Raw genomic sequence first — 27,528 nt, forward strand, 5'->3', positions numbered from 1 at the left:
TTTTGGCTGGGCGGCCAGCTCTAGGAAGAGTCTTAGTGGTTCCAAACTTCCTCCATTTAAGAATGATGGAGGTCACTGTGTTCTTGGGGACCTTCAGTGCTGCAGAAATGTTTTTGTACCCTTCCCCAGATCTGTGCCTTGACACAATCCTTTCTCGGAGCTCTACGGACAATTCCTTAGACCTCATGGTTTGGTTTTTGCTCTGACATGCACTGTCAACTGTGCAACCTTTTATATAGATAGGTGTGTGCCTTTCCAAATCATGTCCAATCAATTGAATTGACCAAAGGTGGCCTCAAATCAAGTTGTAGAAATATTGGAAAGATGATCAATGGAAACAGGATGCACCTGAGCTCAATTTTGAGTATCATAGCAAAGGGTCTGAATACTTACATAAATACGTTTTTATTTTAAAATTTTAGACATTTGCAAACATTTCTAATGCTATGTCATTATGGGTTTTATGGGTTATGGGTTTGGGTTTGTGTAGATTGATGAGGAATAAGGCTGTAAGGTTATAAAAAGTGTAAAAAGTCAAGGTGTCGGAATACTTTCCCAATGCACTGTATTACTGTAGGTCCAAGATGGAGGAATATTCTATAAAATGTCCATTTCAGCAGAAGAAGAAGCGTTGTGAGATGAGGGAAAAAGCATCTGCTAAGACAGCCTTATTGGATGATGCTGTGCTGCTTTGCCCACTAACAGGGCAGCTAGAGAGGAAGGACATGTAGAGATCACCCCCTTCTCATATGTGTTGGCGTGTATGGGTACATGATGGGTGGGGGTAGATGGCTGTAATTGCATTCACCTGCAGTGTGCTGTGCTATGAGAGTTAATGTGGTTTGAGCAGGGACTGTAATCATGGAGGACTAGCCTTGTATACAGACAGGAAATGAGGCTACATGGCAGGAAGCAGTATTGGAGTGTCGCAGAACCCATTAGTATCCAATGAATAGAATTAACAATTTTTGGGGGTAATTTGTGGTTCTACATGATACTACCTTGGTATATTACCTTTCACAGTAATCTATAGGTTAGCCTCAGCCTTAGCAATATAGGCAATGTCACTTACTTGAATGGCTGATTTGTTACAACCCTCATTCATGTTTTTGAAGAGGAAGTGACTCAATTTGCTTCACAACATAACACGCAACCCATTCCTAAGACCTTTCCTGTCCTGCTGTAAATAAAGGCAGTACTTGAGCTAGCTAACATTGGCACCATTCACAAGAGTTTCCAAGGTTGTCGTCATCACAATTACCGTGGCCCTACTTACAACCATGTCTGTCTCTGTCTCTACAGAATGAACCCTACTCACTCTGTCCCCTGTGTCATTACAACCCTGTCTGTCTCTGTCTCTACAGAATGAACCCTACTCACTCTGTCCCCTGTGTCATTACAACCCTGTCTCTCTGTGTCTCTACAGAATGAACCCTACTCACTCCGTCCCCTGTGTCCTTACAACCCTGTCTGTCTGTGTCTCTACAGAATGAACCCTACTCACTCCGTCCCCTGTGTCCTTACAACCCTGTCTGTCTGTGTCTCTACAGAATGAACCCTACTCACTCCGTCCCCTGTGTCCTTACAACCCTGTCTGTCTGTGTCTCTACAGAATGAACCCTACTCACTCCGTCCCCTGTGTCCTTACAACCCTGTCTGTCTGTGTCTCTACAGAATGAACCCTACTCACTCCGTCCCCTGTGTCCTTACAACCCTGTCTGTCTGTGTCTCTACAGAATGAACCCTACTCACTCCGTCCCCTGTGTCCTTACAACCCTGTCTGTCTGTGTCTCTACAGAATGAACCCTACTCACCGGTCAACCCCTATCCCCTACTCTCAACAAGACTTAGTGGAACCACACACTGTTCTCGGGCCCTACTCACCGGTCAACCCCTATCCCCTACTCTCAACAAGACTTAGTGGAACCACACACTGTTCTCGGGCCCTACTCACCGGTCAACCCCTATCCCCTACTCTCAGCATGACTTAGTGGAACCACACACTGTTCTCGGGCCCTACTCACCGGTCAACCCCTATCCCCTACTCTCAGCATGACTTAGTGGAACCACACACTATTCTCAGGCCCTACTCACCGGTCAACCCCAATCCCCTACTCTCAGCAGGACTTAGTGGAACCACACACTGTTCTCTGGCCCTACTCACTGGTCAACCCCTATCCCCTACTCTCAGCATGACTTAGTGGAACCACACACTGTTCTCGGGCCCTACTCACCGGTCAACCCCTATCCCCTACTCTCAGCAGGACTTAGTGGAACCACACACTGTTCTCGGGCCCTACTCACTGGTCAACCCCTATCCCCTACTCTCAGCATGACTTAGTGGAACCACACACTGTTCTCGGGCCCCACTCACCCCATTTTGCCTGCGTTTTACAGCACTATGTCTCAGGATCTCCCTATAGAACTAGAACACCGACAGCTTGGGTTCACTTGGTACTTTTGTTCTGCGTTATTTGTGGCCATTATGAGTCGGAAACTTTCCCTGGTTTGATATGGAGCCTTTAGCAGAGAACAGCAAGGCTTGTTTATAAAGGAGAGTAGCTTTAAACAATTGGAACAACATGTCGGGAATGCCTGGACTAAATTGGCCCAGTCCAGTTTGGGTTCCTGATATGTGACCATGGTGAAGTTGAGCTCTGGGTGTTCATAATGTATCAGAGTAGGAGCTCTAGGATCGAATTCTAATGAATCGGTCAGCTCAGGTATTGAGGAACGTAGAGAGTGAAGAGTTATCTGTAGATAAGCAAATGTTATTTGAATGATGTCTTAACAGGGAGGGGAATGATAGGCTGGCTGTCTGTTTTCTGGACTGTAGTCAGTTCAGAATCCACGGTCTCAGTGGAGGGGGGCTGGGAAACAAGTTGTTGATGCATTTGATTTAGGCCTAATGACTGGCATTTCGCCTTGTAGCAAAGACCACAGGTGAGAGAGGACGAGAGCCAACTGTTTCACAAATTAGATTTCCAAACATGGAGCTCATGCCAGATTTTCTCTACTACCTACTGCTGTCCACATTGTGACCTGAGTATCTATTTCTGTAATGAGAAACCGCAAAGCCAAAGAGCTGCAAGACAAACTCTCTGCATGGTCCAAAACAACAACAACATGTCCTTTCAAGTAAACCGGCATGTTTAAGGAGATACATTATTTGCATTGACTGTTTAGTAACATCTGTTCATCTATAGGTGCCACCTCCATGCTGAATAAACTCGCTACTGTATAGTTGCAACAAAAAGTTAACATTTTTAAAGCACATTTAGGCTACACAACCTGTTACTCAATAGATTTGACTATCTGCTTTGTAATGATAATATTAAACTACTTGGTATATCTACAATATTGTATATCACCCGAGGCTGTGTAGATAGTTCCTCCAGAATGAGCATTCAGTAGTCCACAAGAACATGACTTATTTACTAAGTATCAGTCATTTCCTCTCAACAGCTGTTGCTGTATGCAATATCTTGTTGTGTGTCAGCCTGTTTTTAATCCGGAAGTATATTTATTTATTTATTTCACCTTTATTTAACCAGGTAGGCTAGTTGAGAACACCTTTATTTAACCAGGTAGGCTAGTTGAGAACAAGTTCTCATTTACAACTGCGACCTGGCCAAGATAAAGCATAGCAGTGTGAACAAACAACAACACAGAGTTACACATGGAGTAAACAATAAACAAGTCAATAACACAGTAGAAAAAAATAGTCTATTTACATTGTGTGCAAAAGGCATGAGGAGGTGGGCGAATAATTACAATTTAGCAGATTAACACTGGAGTGATAAATGATCAAATGGTCATGTGCAGGTAGAGATACTGGTGTGCAAAATACAGTTCATTCGGAAAGTATTCAGACCCCTTGACTTTTCCCACATTTTGTTACCTTACAGCCTTATTCCACTGTATGATTGCCCTGCATAGTTAACAAAGTCTTGCCCCTGGCCTGACACCTAATGGAAAACACTGATAAAGATTGATAAGCCTGGTGCTCACCGTTACCAATTCATCCTCTTTTACGGTTAACCAATAATAGTGCTGAGTGATTAGTGATTTTTGAGGGTGTTTCGGTTTGTTTTTTGTTGTTTTTTTAACATTTTAAATGCATAATGTGGGTTGAACGCTGTAACACAGAATAAAACAATTAAGTCACATGATGGTAGTGACCACGTATTACTGCATATCACTTATTAACCATTTTGTTCACATTACTTTACTTTAGGCGAGACCAACTTTATCAGGAGTTATTTTGAGCCTATTTGCAATGTGTTTACACAGCGGGTAACTTGAAACCACTGATCATGATGATGGGGTGAAACTCCTAGACAACAGTTGTGATTGTCCATCCCATATGAAACTCCTAGACAACAGTTGTGATTGTCCATCCCATATGAAACTCCTAGACAACAGTTGTTATTGTCCATCCCATATGAAACTCCTAGACAACAGTTGTGATTGTCCATCCTATATGAAACTCCTAGACAACAGTTGTGATTGTCCATCCCATATGAAACTCCTAGACAACAGTTGTTATTGTCCATCCCATATGAAACTCCTAGACAACAGTTGTGATTGTCCATATTGTTCATTTTACTTTGACCTGTCCTGTTTTTAGGATATGTTGTTGTTATTTTTATTTGTATATATATTTTTTGATTGAGTGCCATTTGGGTTAGGCTATTTGATCGGAAAAAGTGTCCGTCTCATTACATTGTATCTCCAGCCTGTAGGCTACAGAGAAGGGCCACATACTCTTTCTACCATTTGCTACATCTTCTACATGATTTATATTTGATACAGTTTTTTTGTCTGAGAGACGCAGCAGTCCAGGTTATTGGTTAGAACTTAATACAATGGCAAACGGTCCCTAGCAGACCAACACAATATGACACGTGTTACACAAGATGGAGATTTAAAGAGAGAGTGGGAGAGAAAGTGCGAGAAAAGCAACACTTGGATACATTTGTAAACTATGCTTAGTTTAGCCCTAACTAACGCCCTGAACTGCCGCTCTTATGGGTCAGAATTATAATGCATGTATTTATGTGTTGAAGGTCTCCGTTGGGTATCTGTTCGTGGGCTGAGTTCCGCTTAGTGGGATAGGTTTGGCCGACGCCCTGTTCTTTCGATCGCCGCGTCTCCTTCGTTATCGGGTGTAAGTCTCTGATTGTCCACGCGATGGCCTTTCTCTTAGTTGTCTGCTTCCTTGCACTCGTTCTGTGAGAGTGGTCTTTTTAGGAGGCTAATCTGTCATGTCGACGCTCCCAGCTTGGGTAAGAGGGCCGTGTAGACAACCGGTGACTTGAATTCACCTTCTTAGATACAGTACTAAGAGGTTCCTTTGTCCTCTTCCTCGTGTTGCGTTCCGGGCTCACAACTAGTGGTTGACCTCAGCTACAGCGCGCGGTCAACTTAGTCTGGTATGTAAATTCTTAACTCACATGTTTTATACCCCAGGGTAGAAAGGGCGTTCCCGTCTTTGACACACTCTCTGGGTTCCCTGGGGCGTAGCTAGTTACGAGGCAAGGTATTATAAATTGCTATGATCTCATTTAGACAACTAAAATCAGTCTTATCGTCACCAAAACATTCTCTTTCATCTGGATATTTTCTACACAACATAAAGTATGTAAACATCACATACACATTATGAAAACTCTTCAAGTTAATGTTTTCGTTATAACGTCTTCATAATATTTTTAATAACATAACTTGGACCTTCATTTTCATATTCCATCTGTGATTGTTACCACCATTTTGGTTGATGAAATATAATGTCCCAAAGTCCATTTGTTGCATGGTACAGTTCTGAGCTAGATTTTCCATAAGGCCCAATCACTAAAGGAAAACTGCTGCCTTAAGCTGTACAATGGAGGTGTCATAACCCCCCCCCCCCCCCATCAATCAATCCCTCTATACCTCCCCCCTCTGTGGGGGTGAGAGAGATCTCTGTAGGGGTGAGAGAGAGACCGTAATCCACTGTAACCTGATCCTCACAGGCCAGTCATGACAGCTGGAATAATTTACACTTTTCAGAGCAGAGAACATTCTGAAGTTGTTCCACTTAACATAGAGAGACCCATCTGGCAGCTGTGGTGTGTCCTGATTTTTTTATTTTTATTTTACCTTTATTTAACTAGGCAAGTCAGTTAAGAACAAATTCTTATTTTCAATGACGGCCTAGGAACAGTGAGTTAACTGCCTGTTCAGGGGCAGAACGACAGATTTGTACCTTGTCAGCTCAGGGATTTGAACTTGCAACCTTCCGGTTACTAGCCCAACGCTCTAACCACTAGGCTACACTGCCTTGACTAGTACTCTGAGGAACATGGTGGTGTGTCCTGATTGACTAGTACTCTGAGGAACATGGTGGTGTGTCCTGATTGACTAGTACTCTGAGGAACATGGTGGTGTGTCCTGATTGACTAGTACTCTGAGGAACATGTCGGTGTCTCTCAGACCGGCCCTAAATGGTCCTTTGGTGGGAACATCGTGATTAGTACACAGTAGTCACTGACAGAGTAGAGGAAGCACCATAGTGTTGTTATCCCCCAGCCTGACCTGCGGCTTTGCCATCCTCATTCTCGCAACATTTAGCCTGTCATTCAATATTTACCCGCTGTTTCAAATCGACTGCTGGCGATGAGGATATTGGCCTAAATCTGCAAGGGAAAGGCAGGAATCCCGCACAAAAGCCAGGAATTGGATGGGCTTGTTCCAACCTCTGTGATGACTAGTACAATATTTACATTTTTCTTGATTTGAACTTTTATTTAACTAGGCAAATCTGTTAGGAACAAATTCTTATTTACAATTACGGCCTACCCCGGCCTAACTGGGCGTGGCCCTATGGCACTCCCAATCATGGCCGGATGTGATACAGCCTGGACTCGAACCAGGGACTGTAGTGACACCTCTAGCACTGAGATGCAGTGCCTTAGACCGCAGCGCCACCTGGAAGCCCAGTGTGCTGGAGTGGAGTGTGTAGCTTGGTGTAGACTTAAAGAGTGGTGCTGTACCCAGTCATATCTGTACACATCTAGCAGTTGTTGTTGTGGTGTGAAATGGGTGTGTGGAATTCAGTCTCTCCAAGAATCCTGAGTTGTGTGAGGAAACTTGATCTGTGTGGAGAATGGGGAGAGAAAGTGGTATTACGCCAGATAGAGGTATTAGGGGGACGTGTGTGTGTGTGTGTGTGTGTGTGTGCGCTACACTAGATCAGCTTTCAGCAAGGCTTGAGACTAGAGCAAGTTCCTTCAACCTCCACAGGCTCAGTAGACAGCCTACACAGAGTATTGTCCTGATAGTGGGCCAGGGAGGATTAGGGGGCTGATTGCTCACTCAGCGCATCAGATCCCTCTGGTTCTGCTGCATCCCACCCTGTATCTCAGTGAAATAGGTTTGAATGAGCACGGGCAACAGTATCAGGTCTATGGAATACCTGGAAATGGAAAAGTTACAACAGTCAATGTTCACAGAGATGATTCAACTGGTTAACAGCGTTGGTTTTATTTTAGATCAAGCTAGCCGGTCTCTCTCTGGGGATGTTAATATACTGCAAGGAATCAGACCACTGCATTGTTGGTGAAACGTTTAGAGCATCTCATTCTCACAACATGCTTAGTGTCATTAAAACATCTCAGGACATTTCTAATCTTTGACTGTATGGCGTATTAAACGGAGGCATCTGGTAGGCTTCTGCTGTTATGTCAAGTGCCAGTTAGCCCAGAACAGAGCAGCACAGCTAGCCCTTAAATTTACAGCGAATTACAGTTAGCCCAGAACAGAGCAGCACAGCTAGCCCTTAAATTTACAGCGAATTACAGTTAGCCCAGAACAGAGCAGCACAGCTAGCCCTTAAATTTACAGCGAATTACAGTTAGCCCAGAACAGAGCAGCACAGCTAGCCCTTAAATTTACAGGAAATTACAGTTAGCCCAGAACAGAGCAGCACAGCTAGCCCTTAAATTTACAGGAAATTACAGTTAGCCCAGAACAGAGCAGCACAGCTAGCCCTTAAATGTACAGGAAATTACAGTTAGCCCAGAACAGAGCAGCACAGCTAGCCCTTAAATTTACAGGACATGACAGTTAGCCCAGAACAGAGCAGCACAGCTAGCCCTTAAATTTACAGTGAATTACAGTTAGCCCAGAACAGAGCAGCACAGCTAGCCCTTAAATTTACAGCGAATTACAGTTAGCCCAGAACAGAGCAGCACAGCTAGCCCTTAAATTTACAGGAAATTACAGTTAGCCCAGAACAGAGCAGCACAGCTAGCCCTTAAATTGACAGTGAATTACAGTTAGCCCAGAACAGAGCAGCACAGCTAGCCCTTAAATTTACAGTGAATTACAGTTAGCCCAGAACAGAGAAGCACAGCTAGCCCTTAAATTTACAGGAAATTACAGTTAGCCCAGAACAGAGCAGCACAGCTAGCCCTTAAATTTACAGTGAATTACAGTTAGCCCAGAACAGAGCAGCACAGCTAGCCCTTAAATTTACAGCAAATTACAGTTAGCCCAGAACAGAGCAGCACAGCTAGCCCTTAAATTTACAGGAAATTACAGTTAGCCCAGAACAGAGCAGTGGTGCGCGCTAATAGCGTTTCAATCGGTGACGTCACTCGCTTTGCGACCTTGAAGTAGTGGTTCCCCTTGCACTGCAAGGGCTGCGGCTTTTGTTGAGCGATGGGTAACGATGCTTTGAGGGTGGCTGTTGTCGATGTGTGCAGAGGGTCCCTGGTTCGAGCCCAGGTAGGGGCGAGGAGAGGGACGGAAGCTATACTGTTACACTGATGCTGTTGACCCGGATAACTGGTTGCTGCGGAAAAGGAGGAGGTCAAAAAGGGGGGTGAGTGTAACCGATGTGAAATGGCTAGCTAGTTAGTGGTGGTGCGCGCTAATAGCGTTTCAATTGGTGACGTCACTTGCTCTGATACGCAGCTTTTGTGGCGCGATGGGTAACGATGCTTCGTGGGTATCAGTTGTTGATGTGTGCAGAGGGTCCCTGGTTCGAGCCCAGGTTGGGGCGAGGAGAGGGATGGAAGCTATACTGTTACACATACATATGCCACCAGGGGTCTCTTCACAGTCCCCAAGTCCAGAACAGACTCTGGGAAAGGCACAGTACTACATAGAGCCATGACCACATGGAACTCTATTCCATATCAAGTTACTCAAGCGTGCAATAAATCAGATTTAAAAAGCAGATAAAACAACACCTCACAGCGCAATGCGAACTGAAGAGACACACACGCATATGTGCAAACACCCACACATTGTAATCTTTTATTATTGTACATTTGTAGTTTTGGAGTGAAGTACATATGTATAATGCACAATGTATTGTTAATGTACTGTTTTCTTCCTGTTTGGACCCCAGGAAGAGGAGCTGCTGCCTTGTCAAGCAGCTGATGGGGATGCTAATAAATACTAAATACTCATTTTGCCTAGACCACATTCACTGTTGTGATCTCTGCCGTGCCATCTGTGAACTGTACCGCCCCCTGTACCCAGCAAACATGTGCCAGGCTAGCGCAGCTCTTTCTGACTGCAGCGATCACTCTGTAGACATCAAGCAAATAGCATGCTACTTAGCCACCTTGGAATCAGGACATGGTGCCTCTGCTTTCCACCCCTGCTTGCTCTGACTCCTCAGCATGTGTCCATGCTTTGGTGCAGAGAGTGAAGGGATCAGATCTGCTGATTTCAGTGACTGAAGTCATTTGGGCTTACCAAAATAAAAGAAGAAACTAATTGGAATTCAGGTAATTGAACCGACCTTAGTCAATTCGTTGTTTTAATAACACATTTTTAAAAATCCAAAAACGTTGGTTGATTGCTCCGTGCTAATCAGAGCAGAACCAGTGTGTTCTCAGAGGGGTTCCAAGGCTGATTCATAATGTGTGTGTCTGGTGTCAAGCTGCTGCTAATTAGACCAGCCTGTTTCCCTCTGCTCAGGTCTGTTCAGGGTTAAGAGACATCCTTCCCCAGAGGGAGGGAACAGCTCTGGTTTTATAGACGTCTCTCAATAACAGACCCATAAAGGCTTGGAATCACACAGGATTTTATTGGCCGTCATCCCAATTAAGACAGCCATATCCGCTGTAGACAGTTCCTAGAGAGGAGCTCATTACTGGGCCATGGTTGCTCAACCAGTGCATTAGACGAGAAGATTTTTCACAAGTATCAGAAAGGTCACCTTCATTGACTGACAGAGAGAGCATGCAGGTGACCCGGTGTGAGCCTCTCCCCCTACAGGCTACAGGGAGAGAGCGGTTGCATGCCAAATGGGACCCTATTCCCTTAATAGTGCAGTATGTTTGACCAGAGCCCTATAGGGTGCCATTTGGGAAACCGCTAGGGGGAGAGGTTGTTGTATCCCTGCTAGTTGGCTGTAGCCTGAGCTTTTTGCTTTCAATCCTCAGCAGTATGGAGAGGTGGGAAGAGGCCATAGAGAGCCAAGGGGATCCAAAGTGTCATATTTCATGTTTCCACCACTTTCTCATCGAAACCCTGTCCCTGTCGCTGGGAGCCTGACCCCGCCATCAATCCTTCTGCAGACTAACAACACAGCCCCCCCAGGAAACCACTGACAATTCCACCAGCTAAACCTCACTGCTGCTCACTGTATCTTTCTCTCTCTTCATCTGCAGATGAAGGCTACTACCAGAGTGGAACGTTCCATTTTGAAATAGACGTCCCTGAAGCCTACAACATGGTGGTAAGTGGTCCTGTCATGTCTCATTAGTGTGTGGGGGTCAGATAGAGGTGCTAATGATAACAGGCGATGAGGGATGCAGAGGAGGCCTGGTCCTTAAGTGGTATACATTTCCATGTCTAATTCTGTTAGCGTGCGGTCTGGTCAGTGTGTTGGCGTGCGGTCTGGTCAGCGTGTTGGTGTGCGGCCTGGTCGGCGTGTTGGCGTGCGGTCTGGTCAGCGTGTTATCGTGCATTCTGGTCAGTGTGTTGACGTGCGGTCTGGTCAGCGTGTTGGCATGTGGTCTGGTCAGCGTATTGGCGTGCAGTCTGGTCAGCGTGTTGGCATGTGGTCTGGTCAGCGTGTTATACAGTGATATATTGATTGGCTAATATACCGTGCATTCAGAAAGTATTCAGACCCCATGACTTTTTGTTACGTTACAGCCTTATTCAAAAATTGATTAAATACATTTATTTCCTCAAATCTGCACACAATACCCCATAATGACAAAGCAAAAACATGTTTTTTAGAAATATTTGCAAATTAATTAAAAATAAAAAACTGAAGTAACTTATTGCTAAGAGACTCAATTAAACTTGGTTGCATTTTGTTTCCATTGATCATCCTTGAGATGTTTCTACAAGTTGATTGGAGTCCACCTGAGGTACATTCAGTTGTCATGTTATAGAATATTCCTCCATCTTGGACCTACAGTAATACAGTGCATTGGGAAAGTATTCCGACACCTTGACTTTTTACACTTTTTATAACATTACAGCCTTATTCCTCATCAATCTACACATAAAACCCCTTAATGACAAAGCAAAAACAGTTTTTTAGAAATGTTGGCAAATGTAAAAAAAAAACTGAAATACCTTATTTATGTAAATATTCAGACCCTTTGCTATGATACTCGAAATTGAGCTCAGGTGCATCCTGTTTCCATTCATTCATTTTATTTAACCAGGTAGGCTAGTTGAGAACAAGTTTTCATTTACACCTGCGACCTATCTTTCCGATGTTTCTACAATTTGATTGGAGGCCACCTTTGGTCAATTCAATTGATTGGACATGATTTGGAAAGGCACACACCTGTCTATATAAAAGGTCCCACAGTTGACAGTGCATGTCAGAGCAATAACCAAGCCATGAGGTCTAAGGAATTGTCCGTAGAGCTCCGAGACAGGATTGTGTCGAGGCACAGATCTGAGCAAGCCAAAAACATTCTGCAGCATTGAAGGTCCAAGAACACAGTGGCCTCCATCATTCTGAAATGGAAGAAGTTTGGAACCACCAAGTCTTCGTCAGGGAGGTGGCCAAGAACCCGATGGTCACTCTGATAGAGTTCTGTGATCTATGAAACATGTCAGGTCCTGCCTTCCATTTGAATGTCCTCGTGGCCAAAACATACAATGTCTGAAGCTCTTGTCAAAAGTAGTGCACTTTACGGAATAGGGCTCCATTTTGGACGCACACCAGTAGTTTCGTGGCGATAAGCACCCCGTGAACAGCAGCAGCATGGGTAATTTACGCTGTCCCAGTTTGCCTGCTGTCCACGGCCCTGTCAGGCGAAAGTGAGTTAAAGTCCTCTCCCTGAACAGGCTAGCGTGGAGGTTTAGGTGGAGTTAGCAGGGTGAGTTACAGCCCCACACAGAGTCTCAGCCTTTCCTTTTCTCCATCCCTCCATTCTGCTTTATCTGCCAACCATCCATCCTGGATGCAGTTTTATCTCACCTCACACTGGTGGTCTTACTACACACACACACACACACACACACACACACACACATACACACACGTCCACACACACTCCCAAGTACACACACACACACACACACGTCCACACACACTCCCAAGTACACACACACACACATTCTCTTGTGGCTTCATTAGAATTTACAACCTGCTTCATATCAAAACCTTATGCTCTGTGCTTTATCTTAATGGAGGTTAATTAGACAGGCAGTAAAGGCTGTGTTTACCACCTGCATGTATGGAATTATCAGGCTTTTATGAGAGCTAGTAAACTGCCTGAAAGAGACCCATAAAGACCCTGACAGCTTTTTTTTTTTGTTGCCTAGGCCCTACATACCCAACACATTACGTTTATTAGAACATTTAACCATTATATTGTTATACATCAAACACACCAACACAGTCGTGAAGAGGGCACGACAACGCCTCTTCCCCCCTCAGGAGGCTGAAAAGATTTGGCACGGGCCCTCAGATCTCCAGCTGCACCATTGAGAGCATCTTGACTGGCTGCATCACCGGTATGACAACTGCTTGACATCCGACCGCAAAGCGGGAAGTGTGTACAGCCCAGTACATCACTGGTGCCAAGCTTCCTGCCCGCCAGGACCTCTATACCAGTCGTTGTCAAAGGCTCCATCCACCCAAGTCATAGATTGTTCTCTTTGCTACCGCACGGCAAGTGATACTGATGCGCAAAGTCTGGAACCAACAGGACCCTGAACAGCTTCTACCCCCAGGTCATAAGACTGCTAAATAGTTAGTCCGGTAGCTTCTCGGTTAACTATCTGCATGGACCCTTTTTGCATTATTTAGATCACATGCTGCTGCTGTCACTTTATTCCTAGTTATATGTACATAACTACCTCAATTACCTCGTACTCCTGCACATACTCAGTACTGGTACCCCTTACATATATAGCCAAGTTATCTTTACTCTGTGTGTGTTTTATTATAGATTTTATTGTTACGTGATTTACTGTTGTGTTATTGATCTATTGTCTTTCTCTCTGTGTGTTGTTGGGAATGGCCAGTCAGTAAGCATTTCACTGTTAGTCCACACCTCTTGTTCACCAAGCATGTGATGAATAACATTTTATTTGATTATAGAAAACTGGATCGCAATATTGTACAAAGAGGTTAAAACATTATGAGATTATTTGAGAGTTTTTTCTAAATGGTGTAATGTCTTGATCCCAGCCTTGAATAGTAAAGTATGTTTTTTATTTTCTTCTAAGCAAGTGGTAAGGCAGTAAGTAAACTGAAGCGTTTGATAATGGTATAAGATGACAGTATGGGTGGCAATGGAAAGAACAGTATACTCTACTGTATAAATCTATCATTTATAGACGTTCTTAGCCAGGACTGGGCCTCATTAGCACTCAATACTGGGGAATGAAAGAGCATAGTTACAGACTACAAAATATAAGGTTATCTCAAATCCATTTTGGGACTATAGAAGAGAAGAAGAAAAACGAATCTGGACCAACCGGCGAGGAAGCCGACTAAACCATTCCAACGTTTCTGAAACGACCTCCCCCTAACAAGCAACGTTTGAAATGTGTTCTACCGTCTTCTGGTTTTGAGTCGGTGACTCTAGTCACTGAGTTAAAAAATCACTCCTTTTTCTCTCTCCAGTTCACCTTAGTTAGTGAATATTTTTAACTGTGTGCTTTAGAGAAAAAGATCTCCTTAAAGCTTGACAGCCCAGCATAAACAATATTAAGAGAGAGCAGAAGTTTCATGCAGAGCACTCTAGTCTTGAGTTGGGATTCAGCAAGTTTTTCATTCCATGCCAGTAGGGACTGCTAGGCCGATATGTCTTTTGAAATGTCTCTTTCATGTAATGTTTCAGATAGTGCATGTCTCTAAAAAAGGGCTTCATTTTGGGAAATTGACGGGAGGAGAGAGTGGTGTTTTTGGAAAAGTCCAATGTGAACCATTTAAGGAAATGCTATCTTTTGGTGTTCTTTTCATCAGTCCATTGTTTTGCATGTCAGCAATCAAGTTTTCAAGATATATAACTTTCAAAATACAGAAATACAGCCAAATGATGCATTTTGCATCATATGATGCTGCATTTTGCAGTATTCCTGGTTGTATTTCTGTATTTTAAAAGTAAATAATTACATTATGCGCAAAAACGTTATTGTGCTAAGTGTTTAGCATATGTATTACATTATTGGCAATTTATTACATTATCAGCATTTTATTACATTATAAATGCAAAAGTGAACATTATTAGCAGCTATTACATGATCAGTTGCTACAAGGCCTCTTTGATCAACTATGGTAGACTGACACGTCTAGTTCTCTCGCTGTACTGTTTATTATACAGCTTTGTTTCTCTGCCACCTCGCCGTTCTCATCTCACAGTTCTGAGGAACACTAATCAGGTCTAAGGCTGACATATGATATATATAAATAAACAAAGTTAAAGAATCAGAAGACTACTTTTTTGGGTGTGTTTTTCTTGTTTGTTTTTTGTTTGTCTTGGGGAGAAAATATACAGGGGTTCTTTTTTAAAGAGTTTCAGTACTACTCTCCTCAGCTATGCTGTGTTTTCTTTCTGGGGGATAGTTTGCCTCAGGGGAACCTACACTCACTCTCCAGTTTATTAGGTACACCCATCTAGTACCGGTCGGACCCCCCTTCGCCTCCAGAACAACTGGAATTACTTGGGGCATTCTACAAGGTGTCAGTAACGTTGCCATGCTGACACGATGGCATCATGCAGTTTCTGCAGATTGGACCAAAGATTCTCTATTGGGTGACATGGATCGACAAGTTGTGCGTTCCGAGATGCCGTTCTGCACACCACTGTTGTACTGAGGAGTTATTTCTGTTTTTGGCCCGACTGTAAGCTTGCATGATTACTGCCATTCTTCTTCAACCTCTCTCATGAACGAGCTGTTTTCACCCTGAGGACTGCCACTGACTGCATGTTTTTTGTTTGTCGCACCACTCTTGGCCCTGTCGTGCGTGAAAAGCCCAGGAGGTCGGCTATTTCTGAGATACTGGAACCGGCGCGTCTGGCACTGACGATCATACCACGCTTAAAGTCACGTAGGTCGTTTTGCCCACTCTAACGTTCAATCAAACAGTAACTGGATGCCTGTCTGCCTGCTTTATCTAGCAAGCCACAACCACGTGACTCACTGTTTGTAGGAGCGATCCATTTTTGTGAGCGGGGTGGTGTACCTGATAAACTGTAGGTTAGTGTATGTGTTCCATTCTGGTCAAACCTTGCGATACAATTGGTCCTCAACTCTTCCTCAGCCTCAAGAGAGAGCAAACTGGTGGACGACATAATCCTATGCTAACGGGTGGTTGTCCCATGTTTCTCTCCAGCCTCCCAAAGTGAAATGCCAGACCAGAATATGGCACCCCAACATTGCTGAGACGGGGGAGATCTGTTTGAGGTAATTCACTTCTCACATCGCCACACACTCATTGACACTTCATTTAATTCACTTCAGCTCAAATAATAGCTGCCATTGTGTTCAATACATTTTGCAACGTTTTGTTATGTGGCTAGGTCATATTTCTTGGCGTACTTTCCGTTTCTTAGAAATATGTGCAAACTAAATACGCATCTGAGAATCGCCCTCTATGCTCCGTTTCACATTACTTTGATTTGGACTCACGCTCTGACCCTCCCGTGCTCCAATTTGCATGCTTGGACCACAGTAGTATGCATATTGAGAAACACCCCTAGATGTTTGGCTGGCTCACTTTCTTTTGGGATTTCCAATCATTTAAAGAGCAACCTATCACAAATGAGGGTGTCATGGAAGAAAAGGTCTGGCAGTAGTACTAGACTATTTAAATGTAGATTTTTTTTCCCCCACCGTGATTTCCAATATGATGATGGAGATTTGATTTCTACTTGTTTCTGTTTCCCCAGTTTGTTGCGGGAGCACTCTATCGACGGCACGGGCTGGGCCCCTACCAGAACGTTGAAGGTAAGTCTCTAATCTCTCTGGCATCAGTGCTCATCTGATTGAATCTCTCTAGTCCCAAAACGCCCACTCTTATACAAGTAATGTACCTTTTGAAGCACCATTCACCCTCTTCCCCCCTGCTCTGAGAGGGAGAATGGATACTAGAGGTCGACCGATTTATGATTTTTCAACGCTGATACCAATTATTGGAGGACCAAAGAAGGCCGATACCGATTAAATCGGTTGATTTTTATATATTTGTAATAATGACAATTGCAACAATACTAGTTTAATATTGCCTGCTAACATGAATTAATTTAAACTAAATATGCAGTTTTTTTTATTTTTATTTAAAGGCATTGATGTTTATGGTTAGGTACATTCGTGCAACGATTGTGCTTTTTTCACAAATGCGATTTTGTTAAATTATCCCCCATTTGGCGAAGTTGGCTGTCTTTGTTAGGAAGAAATGGTCTTCACACAGTTGGCAACGAGCCAGGCGGCCCAAACTGCTGCATATACCCCGACTCTGTTGCACAGATTGCAAGAGAAGTGACACAATTTCCCTAGTTAAAAGAAATTCATGTTAGCAGGCAATATTAACTAAATATGCAGGTTTAAATATATATACTTGTCTATTGATTTTAAGAAAGGCTTTGATGTTTATGGTTAGGTACACATTGGTGCAACTACAGTGCTTTTTTCGCGCATGCGCTTGTTATATCATCCGTTTGGCGAAATATGCTGTGATTCAATGATAAATTAACAGGCACCGCATCGATTATATGCAACGCAGGACAAGCTAGATAACTACACATGGTTGATGATATTACTAGTTTAACTGTTGTTTGTTAAAATTGATTTGTTCTTTATAAGATACGTTTAATGCTGGCTAGCACCTTACCTTGGCTCCTTGCTGCACTCGCATAACAGGTACTCAGCCTGCCACGCAATCTCCTCGTGGAGTGCAATGTAATCGGCCATGATCGGTGTCCAAAAATGCAGATTACCGATTGTTATGAAAACTTGAAATCGGCCCTAATTAATCGGCCATTCCGATTAATCGGTCGACCTCTAATAGATACTGCTACAGGTAGACATGGTAGATAGATACTGCTACAGGGGAGAGAAACATGGTAGATAGATACTGCTGCAGGTAGATATGGTAGATAGATACTGCTACAGGGGAGGGAAACATGGTAGATAGATACTGCTACAGGGGAGGGAAACATGGTAGATAGATACTGCTACAGGGGAGAGAAACATGGTAGATAGATACTGCTACAGGGGAGGGAAACATGGTAGATAGATACTGCTACAGGGGAGGGGAACATGGTAGATAGATACTGCTACAGGGGAGGGGAACATGGTAGATAGATACTGCTACAGGGGAGGGGAACATGGTAGATAGATACTGCTACAGGTAGATATGGTAGATAGATACTGCTGCAGGGGAGGGAAACATGGTAGATAGATACTGCTGCAGGGGAGAGAAACATGGTAGATAGATACTGCTGCAGGGGAGGGAAACATGGTAGATAGATACTGCTACAGGGGAGGGAAACATGGTAGATAGATACTGCTACAGGGGAGGGAAACATGGTAGATAGATACTGCTACAGGGGAGGGAAACATGGTAGATAGATACTGCTACAGGGGAGGGAAACATGGTAGATAGATACTGCTGCAGGGGAGGGAAACATGGTAGATAGATACTGCTGCAGGGGAGGGAAACATGGTAGATAGATACTGCTGCAGGGGAGGGAAACATGGTAGATAGATACTGCTGCAGGGGAGGGAAACATGGTAGATAGATACTGCTACAGGGGAGGGAAACATGGTAGATAGATACTGCTACAGGGGAGGGAAACATGGTAGATAGATACTGCTGCAGGGGAGGGAAACATGGTAGATAGATACTGCAACAGGGGAGGGAAACATGGTAGATAGATACTGCTGCAGGGGAGGGAAACATGGTAGATAGATACTGCTACAGGGGAGGGAAACATGGTAGATAGATACTGCTGCAGGGGAGGGAAACATGGTAGATAGATACTGCTGCAGGGGAGGGAAACATGGTAGATAGATACTGCTACAGGGGAGGGAAACATGGTAGATAGATACTGCTACAGGTAGATATGGTAGATAGATACTGCTACAGGGGAGGGAAACGTGGTAGATAGATACTGCTGCAGGGGAGGGAAACATGGTAGATAGATACTGCTACAGGGGAGGGAAACATGGTAGATAGATACTGCTGCAGGTAGATATGGTAGATAGATACTGCTACAGGGGAGAGAAACATGGTAGATAGATACTGCTACAGGGGAGGGAAACATGGTAGATATATACTGCTACATGGGAGGGAAACATGGTAGATAGATACTGCTGCAGGGGAGGGAAACATGGTAGATATATACTGCTACATGGGAGGGAAACATGGTAGATAGATACTAATACAGGGGAGGGAAACATGGTAGATATATACTGCTACATGGGAGGGAAACATGGTAGATAGATACTGCTACAGGGGAGAGAAACATGGTAGATAGATACTGCTACATGGGAGAGAAACATGTTAGATAGATACTGCTACAGGGGAGGGTAACATGGTAGATAGATACTGCTACAGGGGAGGGAAACATGGTAGATATATACTGCTACATGGGAGGGAAACATGGTAGATAGATACTGCTACAGGGGAGGGAAACGTGGTAGATAGATACTGCTACAGGGGAGGGGAACATGGTAGACAGATACTGCTACAGGGGAGGGAAACATGGTAGATAGATACTGCTACAGGGGAGGGGAACATGGTAGATAGATACTGCTACAGGGGAGGGGAACATGGTAGATATATACTGCTACAGGGGAGGGAAACATGGTAGATAGATACTGCTACATGGGAGGGAAACATGGTAGATAGATACTGCTGCAGGGGAGGGAAACATGGTAGATAGATACTGCTGCAGGGGAGAGAAACATGGTAGATAGATACTGCTACAGGGGAGAGAAACATGGTAGATAGATACTGCTACAGTTAGATATGGTAGATAGATACTGCTGCAGGGGAGGGAAACATGGTAGATAGATACTGCTACAGGGGAGGGAAACATGGTAGATAGATACTGCTGCAGGGGAGGGAAACGTGGTAGATAGATACTGCTACAGGGGAGGGGAACATGGTAGATAGATACTGCTGCAGGTAGATATGGTAGATAGATACTGCTACAGGGGAGGGAAACATGGTAGATAGATACTGCTACATGGGAGGGAAACATGGTAGATAGATACTGCTGCAGGGGAGGGAAACATGGTAGATAGATACTGCTACAGGGGAGAGAAACATGGTAGATAGATACTGCTACAGGGGAGGGGAACATGGTAGATATATACTGCTACAGGGGAGGGAAACATGGTAGATAGATACTGCTACAGGGGAGGGGAACATGGTAGATAGATACTGCTACAGGGGAGGGGAACATGGTAGATATATACTGCTACAGGGGAGGGAAACATGGTAGATAGATACTGCTACAGGGGAGGGGAACATGGTAGATAGATACTGCTACAGGGGAGGGAAACATGGTAGATAGATACTGCTACAGGGGAGGGAAACATGGTAGATAGATACTGCTACAGGGGAGGGGAACATGGTAGATATATACTGCTACAGGGGAGGGAAACATGGTAGATATATACTGCTACAGGGGAGAGAAACATGGTAGATAGATACTGCTACAGGGGAGAGAAACATGGTAGATAGACACTGCTACAGGTATATATGGTAGATAGATACTGCTACAGGTAGACATGGTAGATAGATACTGCTACAGGTAGACATGGTAGATAGATACTGCTGCAGGGGAGGGAAACATGGTAGATATATACTGCTACAGGGTAGGGAAACGTGGTAGATAGATACTGCTACAGGGGAGGGGAACATGGTAGATAGATACTGCTACAGGGGAGAGAAACATGGTAGATAGATACTGCTACAGGGGAGGGAAACATGGTAGATAGATACTGCTACAGGGGAGGGAAACATGGTAGATAGATACTGCTACAGGGGAGGGAAACATGGTAGATAGATGCTGCTACAGGGGAGGGAAACATGGTAGATAGATACTGCTACAGGGGAGGGAAACATGGTAGATAGATACTGCTACAGGGGAGGGTAACATGGTAGATAGATACTGCTACAGGGGAGTGGAACATGGTAGATAGATACTGCTTCAGGGGAGGGGAACATGGTAGATCGATACTGCTACAGGGGAGGGAAACATGGTAGATAGATACTGCTACAGGGGAGGGAAACATGGTAGATAGATACTGCTACAGGGGAGGGAAACATGGTAGATAGATACTGCTACAGGGGAGGGTAACATGGTAGATAGATACTGCTGCAGGGGAGAGAAACATGGTAGATAGATACTGCTACAGGGGAGGGAAACATGGTAGATAGATACTGCTACAGGGGAGGGAAACATGGTAGATAGATACTGCTACAGGGGAGGGAAACATGGTAGATAGATACTGCTACAGGGGAGGGTAACATGGTAGATAGATACTGCTGCAGGGGAGAGAAACATGGTAGATAGATACTGCTACAGGGGAGGGAAACATGGTAGATAGATACTGCTACAGGGGAGGGAAACATGGTAGATAGATACTGCTACAGGGGAGGGAAACATGGTAGATAGATACTGCTGCAGGGGAGGGAAACATGGTAGATAGATACTGCTGCAGGGGAGGGGAACATGGTAGATAGATACTGCTACAGGGGAGGGAAACATGGTAGATAGATACTGCTACAGGGGAGGGAAACATGGTAGATAGATACTGCTACAGGGGAGGGAAACATGGTAGCACTAGTCTAAAAAGTGCTGCGTGCGTCATTGTGAAGCGCTCACCTGTTGGTTTTCTTAATACCTTGCCTGCTTCTCAAGGTTTGTTCTGAAATCTAAACGAGCACTTAAGTGTGTTCTTTAAACTAGCATGAACCATGACTGTCTTCTACCAGCCTTTCTCATCTCTACAATTGAAAGATCCCAGTCTTCTCTAAAAAGGAGGGCACTTTTAAATTGTGTGAGAGGTTAATGCCATCAGCCTTACATTGCGTTTGGTAGATGTCTGGACTGAGAATGTAGGATAAATCTCACTGCCTTAAGGGGACTGAACTGCAGGTAGACCTGGGGTACTTTGCTAAACCTTTCTCTGCTGAGGGGTGTGTGTTATTGAACCAAATAAACTGATTTCTTAGGACGAGGCACTATCCTACTCTCATTGGTGGTGGTCTGCTGTCATGTATTGATCCTCTGGGAATTGGCTCACTGAAGCAGGGCTCCATGCCTGAAAACCCCAAAAGTTGACCTTTTGATAAATGGCACACGTTTGACCCCAGAGACATGGGGTTAAACATGTACTATGCATTCGACTTGCTTTAGAATTCCAGATACATTTATGACCCCTTGTAAAAGAGTCATTTGGGGTTTCAAACTCCAAACCTAAATCTATTAGATGTGTCCGTGTGACTTATGACCAATACACACCACTAATGTTTTTGGTGTTCAAACTCAGACTGTATCTTAATGGTAAAACTCAACCCCGAGGCATAGCCAGCTGGTCCGACCACTTGCTTACAGCTACACTAGGGTCAGACAGACTTTCTGTGTCGATTAAGATGCTAGCGTGAGATATGGCTCGGAATATGTACCTCAATCCAGAGATGAGAAATGCATTGTACTCTGAATTGTCCCATTATCCCAACTGTTACACAGAGAAGAAAACGGTCCTTTTCCTCCTCATGCTAAGTAGCATCAGCCATAGTGCAATTGTAAGCAAGCTGGTCGTATCTGCTGGCTCTCCTGAGGCCTTGATTGTGTTGATTGTGACTCACTGCTGTGTTACCCTTCTCAGAAGCCACAACCCGACCAACAGCCCCCTACCATTGTTCCTTCTCTAACGAACTACCTTCCATCTATCTCCCTGTCACACCTACGTCATACCAAATCAAAGTTTATTGGTCGCACACACAGATCTGCTGGTGTGTTACAGCAGATGCAGTGAAATGCTTATGTTACTACCTCCAACAGTTGATTATGTGTTTTGCAAATAAAATATATATATATATATATATTTGTTACATTTAACCTTTATTTAACTAGGCAAGTGAGTTAAGATCACATTCTTATTTATAATGACGGCCTAACCTGGCCGACACTGGGCCAATTGTGCGCCGCACTATGGGACTACAAATCACAGCCGGATGTGATACAGCCTGGATTTGAACCAGGGACTGTAGTGACACCTCTTGCACTGCGATGCAGTGCTTTAGACCGCTGCGCTACTCGGCAGCCCAAATCAAAAGAAGAACAAGTCCAGTTAACCGTCTAGAAGATGGGGTGTATATCTCCTCGATCTCCTCTAAACCCCTCTGTCACGCTGAGATCCCATTCAAATGGATTCCGTTTGTAGTGCCACAGCCACTGCATATTTAAAGGCCCTCAGCTCAAAAACTTTGTTGATTAAATAGATGGTGTTAGAGATAAAAGACGTGACACTGAAATAAGCTGTTGTTATTGTTGTGCTGCTGCTCATCTCCAAGTTGCTATACAATACACACACACACACACACACACACACACACACACACACACACACACACACACAAACACACACATACACACAAACACACACACATACACACAAACACACACACACACACACACACACACACCACGTCCATCACAAGATGCTATGTTAATCACATTACAGAGGAGTTGCTGTGACGTCATACCAGCTCCTCTCGCTAGAAGCTTCTTTCCTTCCACAGTTAGTTAGGACGTACTACCAGCCCCCTGTACTGACCCCAATAAGGAGCTTGTTGGGTAGAACCTCTAGCCCCCTGTACTGACCCCAATAAGGAGCTTGTTAGTTAGGCCGTACCACCAGCCCCCTGTACTGACCCCAATAAGGAGCTTGTTAGCCAGGACGTCTAGCCCCCTGTACTGACCTCAATAAGGAGCTTGTTAGTCAGGACGTCTAGCCCCCTATACTGACCCCAATAAGGAGCTTGTTAGCCAGGACGTCTAGCCCCCTGTACTGACCCCAATAAGGAGCTTGTTAGTCAGGACGTCTAGCCCCCTGTACTGACCCCAATAAGGAGCTTGTTAGTCAGGACGTCTAGCTCCCTGTCCCTGACCCCAATAAGGAGCTTGTTAGTCAGGACGTCTAGCCCCCTGTCCCTGACCCCAATAAGGAGCTTGTTAGCCAGGACGTCTAGCCCCCTGTACTGACCCCAATAAGGAGCTTGTTAGCCAGGATGTCTAGCCCCCTCTCCCTGACCCCAATAAGGAGCTTGTTAGCCAGGACGTCTTGCCTGCTACGCAACACCATGCTCATCTCCACACTACATACAGCCAACTGCCAGGTCCACACACACATACACAGGCACGCGCTCACGACAACTAACTACATCATGCTCCCTGACTCGCTCTCGTCTTCTGTTCCTGTGAGAGGGCTTCCTTGTGTAATGAACAGTTCTGATATCCCCGTGACGCCCTCAGCTAACCGATGTCTTACTTAGAGAACGACGACTAGATAAATCGATCAACCAGTATAATCGTCCAATATTATCGGCCTAGCATGATGGTTCGACTGTGCGTAGCTTGCCACAGCGTATTTCAATAGGTGAATAATCAAAAGCACACCTCACCTAGCAAGCAGCCCTGTCCTCGTCACATTCTATTTTTGCTGCATTAACATTTTCAGTCATCAGCGCATGCCATTTTGCAGTTGAAATACATAGCCAGTACATTTTGTATTGGATAACACTGTAATTGACATTATGGTTTCAGTAAGAAAACATTGTCAGAATGAGCAGCTTGCGTGTGGTTCTTACATTATGGTCACAACCACCTGAGGTATAATTAGAATGGTCATAACAGGCTCTCATTGCGATGTTGCCATAAAGTGTTTCTTTACATGACCTTTGACTGTTGTAAAAGCACTGTTGTGAATCTACTAATACAAAATGCTGACATCTAGTGGTGACATTACAGGGCTCCACAGTGCCACCATTTTACTTGCATATGTGCCTAAATATTTTGCTGTGCAACTTGAACTTGTAATTCAGAGCACCAGTACGCCTAGAAAATTAAGGATGCCAGCTTAGGCGTAACTTAAGGCACACATGCGATCCAACAAAAGGTATGTTTTTCAGTCCACCTCTGAACAACAAATATATCAGTCATTTGTAACTTTTTCCTCCCTAAAATCGGTATCGGACCCAAAAATCCCATATTAGTTGGGCTCTAACAATGACACCCACAGCCAGTCAGGGTTACTATACAGCGTGGAGTGAGACTGTTTCAAAAGCAATTGATATTAACGTATCCTCATTAACCAGATATTTCTGCAGTCTCAAAGCTGTGGGAAAGGGTTTCACTCATACTGGTGTAAAATAGTAGTTGGACTATGGAGTGCAGTTGTATAGCTGGCAGTATACTCCTATAGCCTAGCTAAGGTGTGTAAGAAGGATAGCATCGGACTTTAGGCAGTGAAGTAAAAATGGTCAATGCAGATAGTCTGGGTAGCTATTTGACACTCAAATGGCTTGGGGGTAGAAGCTGTTCAGGATCCTGTTGGTTCCAGATTTCATGCATAGGTACCGCTTTCCGTGAATAGCAGAGAGAACAGTCTTTGACTTGGGTGGCTGGAGTCTTTATCAATTTGTAGGGGCTTCCTCTGACACCGCCTGGTATAGAGGTCCTGGGTGGCAGGGAGCTCGTCCGCACTACGCTCTGTAGTGCCTTGCTTGTCGGATACCAAGCCGTTGCCATACCAAGCGGTGATGCAGCCAGTCAAGATGCTCTCACTGGTGTAGTCGTAGAAATTGTTGAGAAGTACAGTAGCTATTTAAGAGAATAAGGTGGACAGGAGGCACTGTCTGAGCAAGGGATTTGTTTGTGGGGGAGAAACTGCTAACTTCCTTCTATTCTACACATTTTGCAATTGGGCTAAACAGAAATGTGCAGTTTTCTAGCTAATCTATTAATATTCTACACATTTAGAATAGTACATGTTTAAAGCTGATTTCCAGCTATTCTACACACAGTGCCATGCGGTAGAGAGAAATATTTGCAGTTTTCAATCTAATCATGCTGTTCTACACATTTTGCAGTGAGGCTGAGAGAATTTGGCATTTTTACAGCTTATTTCCTGTAATTCAATATTATTTTGCCAAGGGTTATGACCTGTTCGTGTGGGGAGGGAGAGAGGGTTGACCTCCAGGGTGCCCCCAGCCCAAAAAAGAGACTGTGTTTCCCCCCATCCTTGAGAGGGGGGGGGGGGGGGGGGCATTGACAGGAGGAGTAATACTAATATCAGTTCTGAGGAGAATATTGTAATCATTAGGCATTAGGCTCCTGTACTGCTGCTATCAGGCAGAGGGAGGAAATGATTTATGTCAGTCAGTACCTGAGGTGATGGCTGGCTGCCTGGCCTGTTCAGGCTCGTTCTACTGGACTGCTGTGATTTTGCGTGTAAATTAGCCAGCCTAGTAATTGAGGCAATCTGCTGCTGCACAAGGTCTGCTTTCCAAACGACGGCCTATTCCTTTAGACCACTACTGTTTACCAGGGCCCAATAGGGTGCCATTTGGGACACAGACTAGGTCTAGCCTACTTAATATTGGCCATAGTGAGACGGCAACGTGAAGAAAGCGTGGCTGTGTCCAAATACTCGTACTTGCGTTCTAAATAGTAGGGATTTTGGGTATGACTTTTAAAGTATGTGAAGTTTAAATTGAGCTAGCTTTATATGCCAGGATTTACGGATGGAAGGAATCCACATGAGGCATTCTCAGTATGGATGAGCCTAGTATGTTATTTATTTCTGCTTTCGTTTTTACTAAACAGTGCTTTTCTAAATATTATGTAGTACAGTTATTACACAGCATGTTTTAGTAAATAGTATGCAAGACAGATTTCAGACATAGCCATTGTCTCTTTTTGCACACACTAGTCAGTAGGCATATATGAGGGTGCTTGTTATTCATCGGAGTCATTACTTGCTAGTATTACGCTGAGCATGCCCTGTGGATAATCCACAAAGGTAGTTAGGAGAGTCTTATTCTGCCTTCCTCCAGCAGTCTCCTCGAGGGAGGTGTAATCAAATCAAATCAAATGTATTTATGTAGCCCTTCGTACATCAGCTGATATCTCAAAGTGCTGTACAGAAACCCAGCCTAAAACCCCAAACTGCAAGCAATGCAGGTGTAGAAGCACGGTGGCTAGGAAAAACTCCCTAGAAAGGCCAAAACTAGGAAGAAACCTAGAGAGGAACCAGGCTATGTGGGGTGGCCAGTCCTCTTCTGGCTGTTCCCGGGTGGAGATTATAACAGAACATGGCCAAGATGTTCAAATGTTCATAAATGACCAGCATGGTCGAATAATAATAAGGCAGAACAGTTGAAACTGGAGCAGCAGCACGGCCAGGTGGACTGGGGACAGCAAGGAGTCATCATGTCAGGTAGTCCTGGGGCATGGTCCTAGGGCTCAGGTCCTCCGAGAGAGAAAAAGAAAGAGAGAAAGCACACTTAAATTCACACAAGACACCGAATAGGACAGGAGAAGTACTCCAGATATAACAAACTGACCCTAGCCCCCCGACACATAAACTACTGCAGCATAAATACATGGGACTGAGTATCATCTCACTCTCTGTTAGCTACCAGTAGCTGGCCCGTAGGAACAAGCTCTCTGTTAGCTACCAGTACCTGGCCCGTAGGAACAAGCTCTCTTTTTTATTTTATCTTTATTTAACTAGGCAAGTCAGTTAAGAACAAATTCTTATTTTCAATGACGGCCAACACTCTAACCACTAGGCTACCCTGCCGCCCCAGGGTAGCCTAGTGTTAGCTACCAGTAGCTGGCCCATATGAACAAGCTCTCTGTTAGCTACCAGTAGCTGGCCCGTAGGAACAAGCTCTCTGTTAGCTACCAGTACCTGGCCCGTAGGAACAAGCTCTCTGTTAGCTACCAGTACCTGGCCCGTAGGAACAAGCTCTCTGTTAGCTACCAGTAGCTGGCCCACAACATCACCGCTGCCCAG

General features: G+C 44.4%; 1 protein-coding gene across 13 annotated transcripts in view; it reads left to right on the forward strand.

Annotated features, from left to right (window-relative positions):
- The window catches only part of LOC110501860 (NEDD8-conjugating enzyme UBE2F), a 99,001-nt gene that overhangs the window by 18,408 nt on the left and 53,065 nt on the right, over positions 1–27,528 (forward strand). For 10 of the 13 annotated variants that reach the window (XR_016490652.1, XR_016490653.1, XR_016490654.1 and 7 more), the window contains 3 exons: positions 10,671–10,738; positions 15,821–15,891; positions 16,377–16,434. Coding sequence is in view for 5 of the 13 variants with exons in the window: in XM_036959292.2 (XP_036815187.2) it covers positions 10,671–10,738; positions 15,821–15,891; positions 16,377–16,434 (197 nt within the window). In the remaining 8 variants the exon portion in view is untranslated. The remainder of the gene's footprint in view (positions 1–10,670; positions 10,739–15,820; positions 15,892–16,376; positions 16,435–27,528) is intronic. The other 3 variants (XR_016490655.1, XR_016490656.1, XR_016490657.1) reach the window with 1 other exon arrangement.

Source organism: Oncorhynchus mykiss, chromosome 22, assembly GCF_057628025.1.
Source record: "Oncorhynchus mykiss isolate SJ-2025 chromosome 22, ASM5762802v1, whole genome shotgun sequence".
In the NCBI taxonomy this organism is placed as follows: domain Eukaryota; kingdom Metazoa; phylum Chordata; class Actinopteri; order Salmoniformes; family Salmonidae; genus Oncorhynchus; species Oncorhynchus mykiss.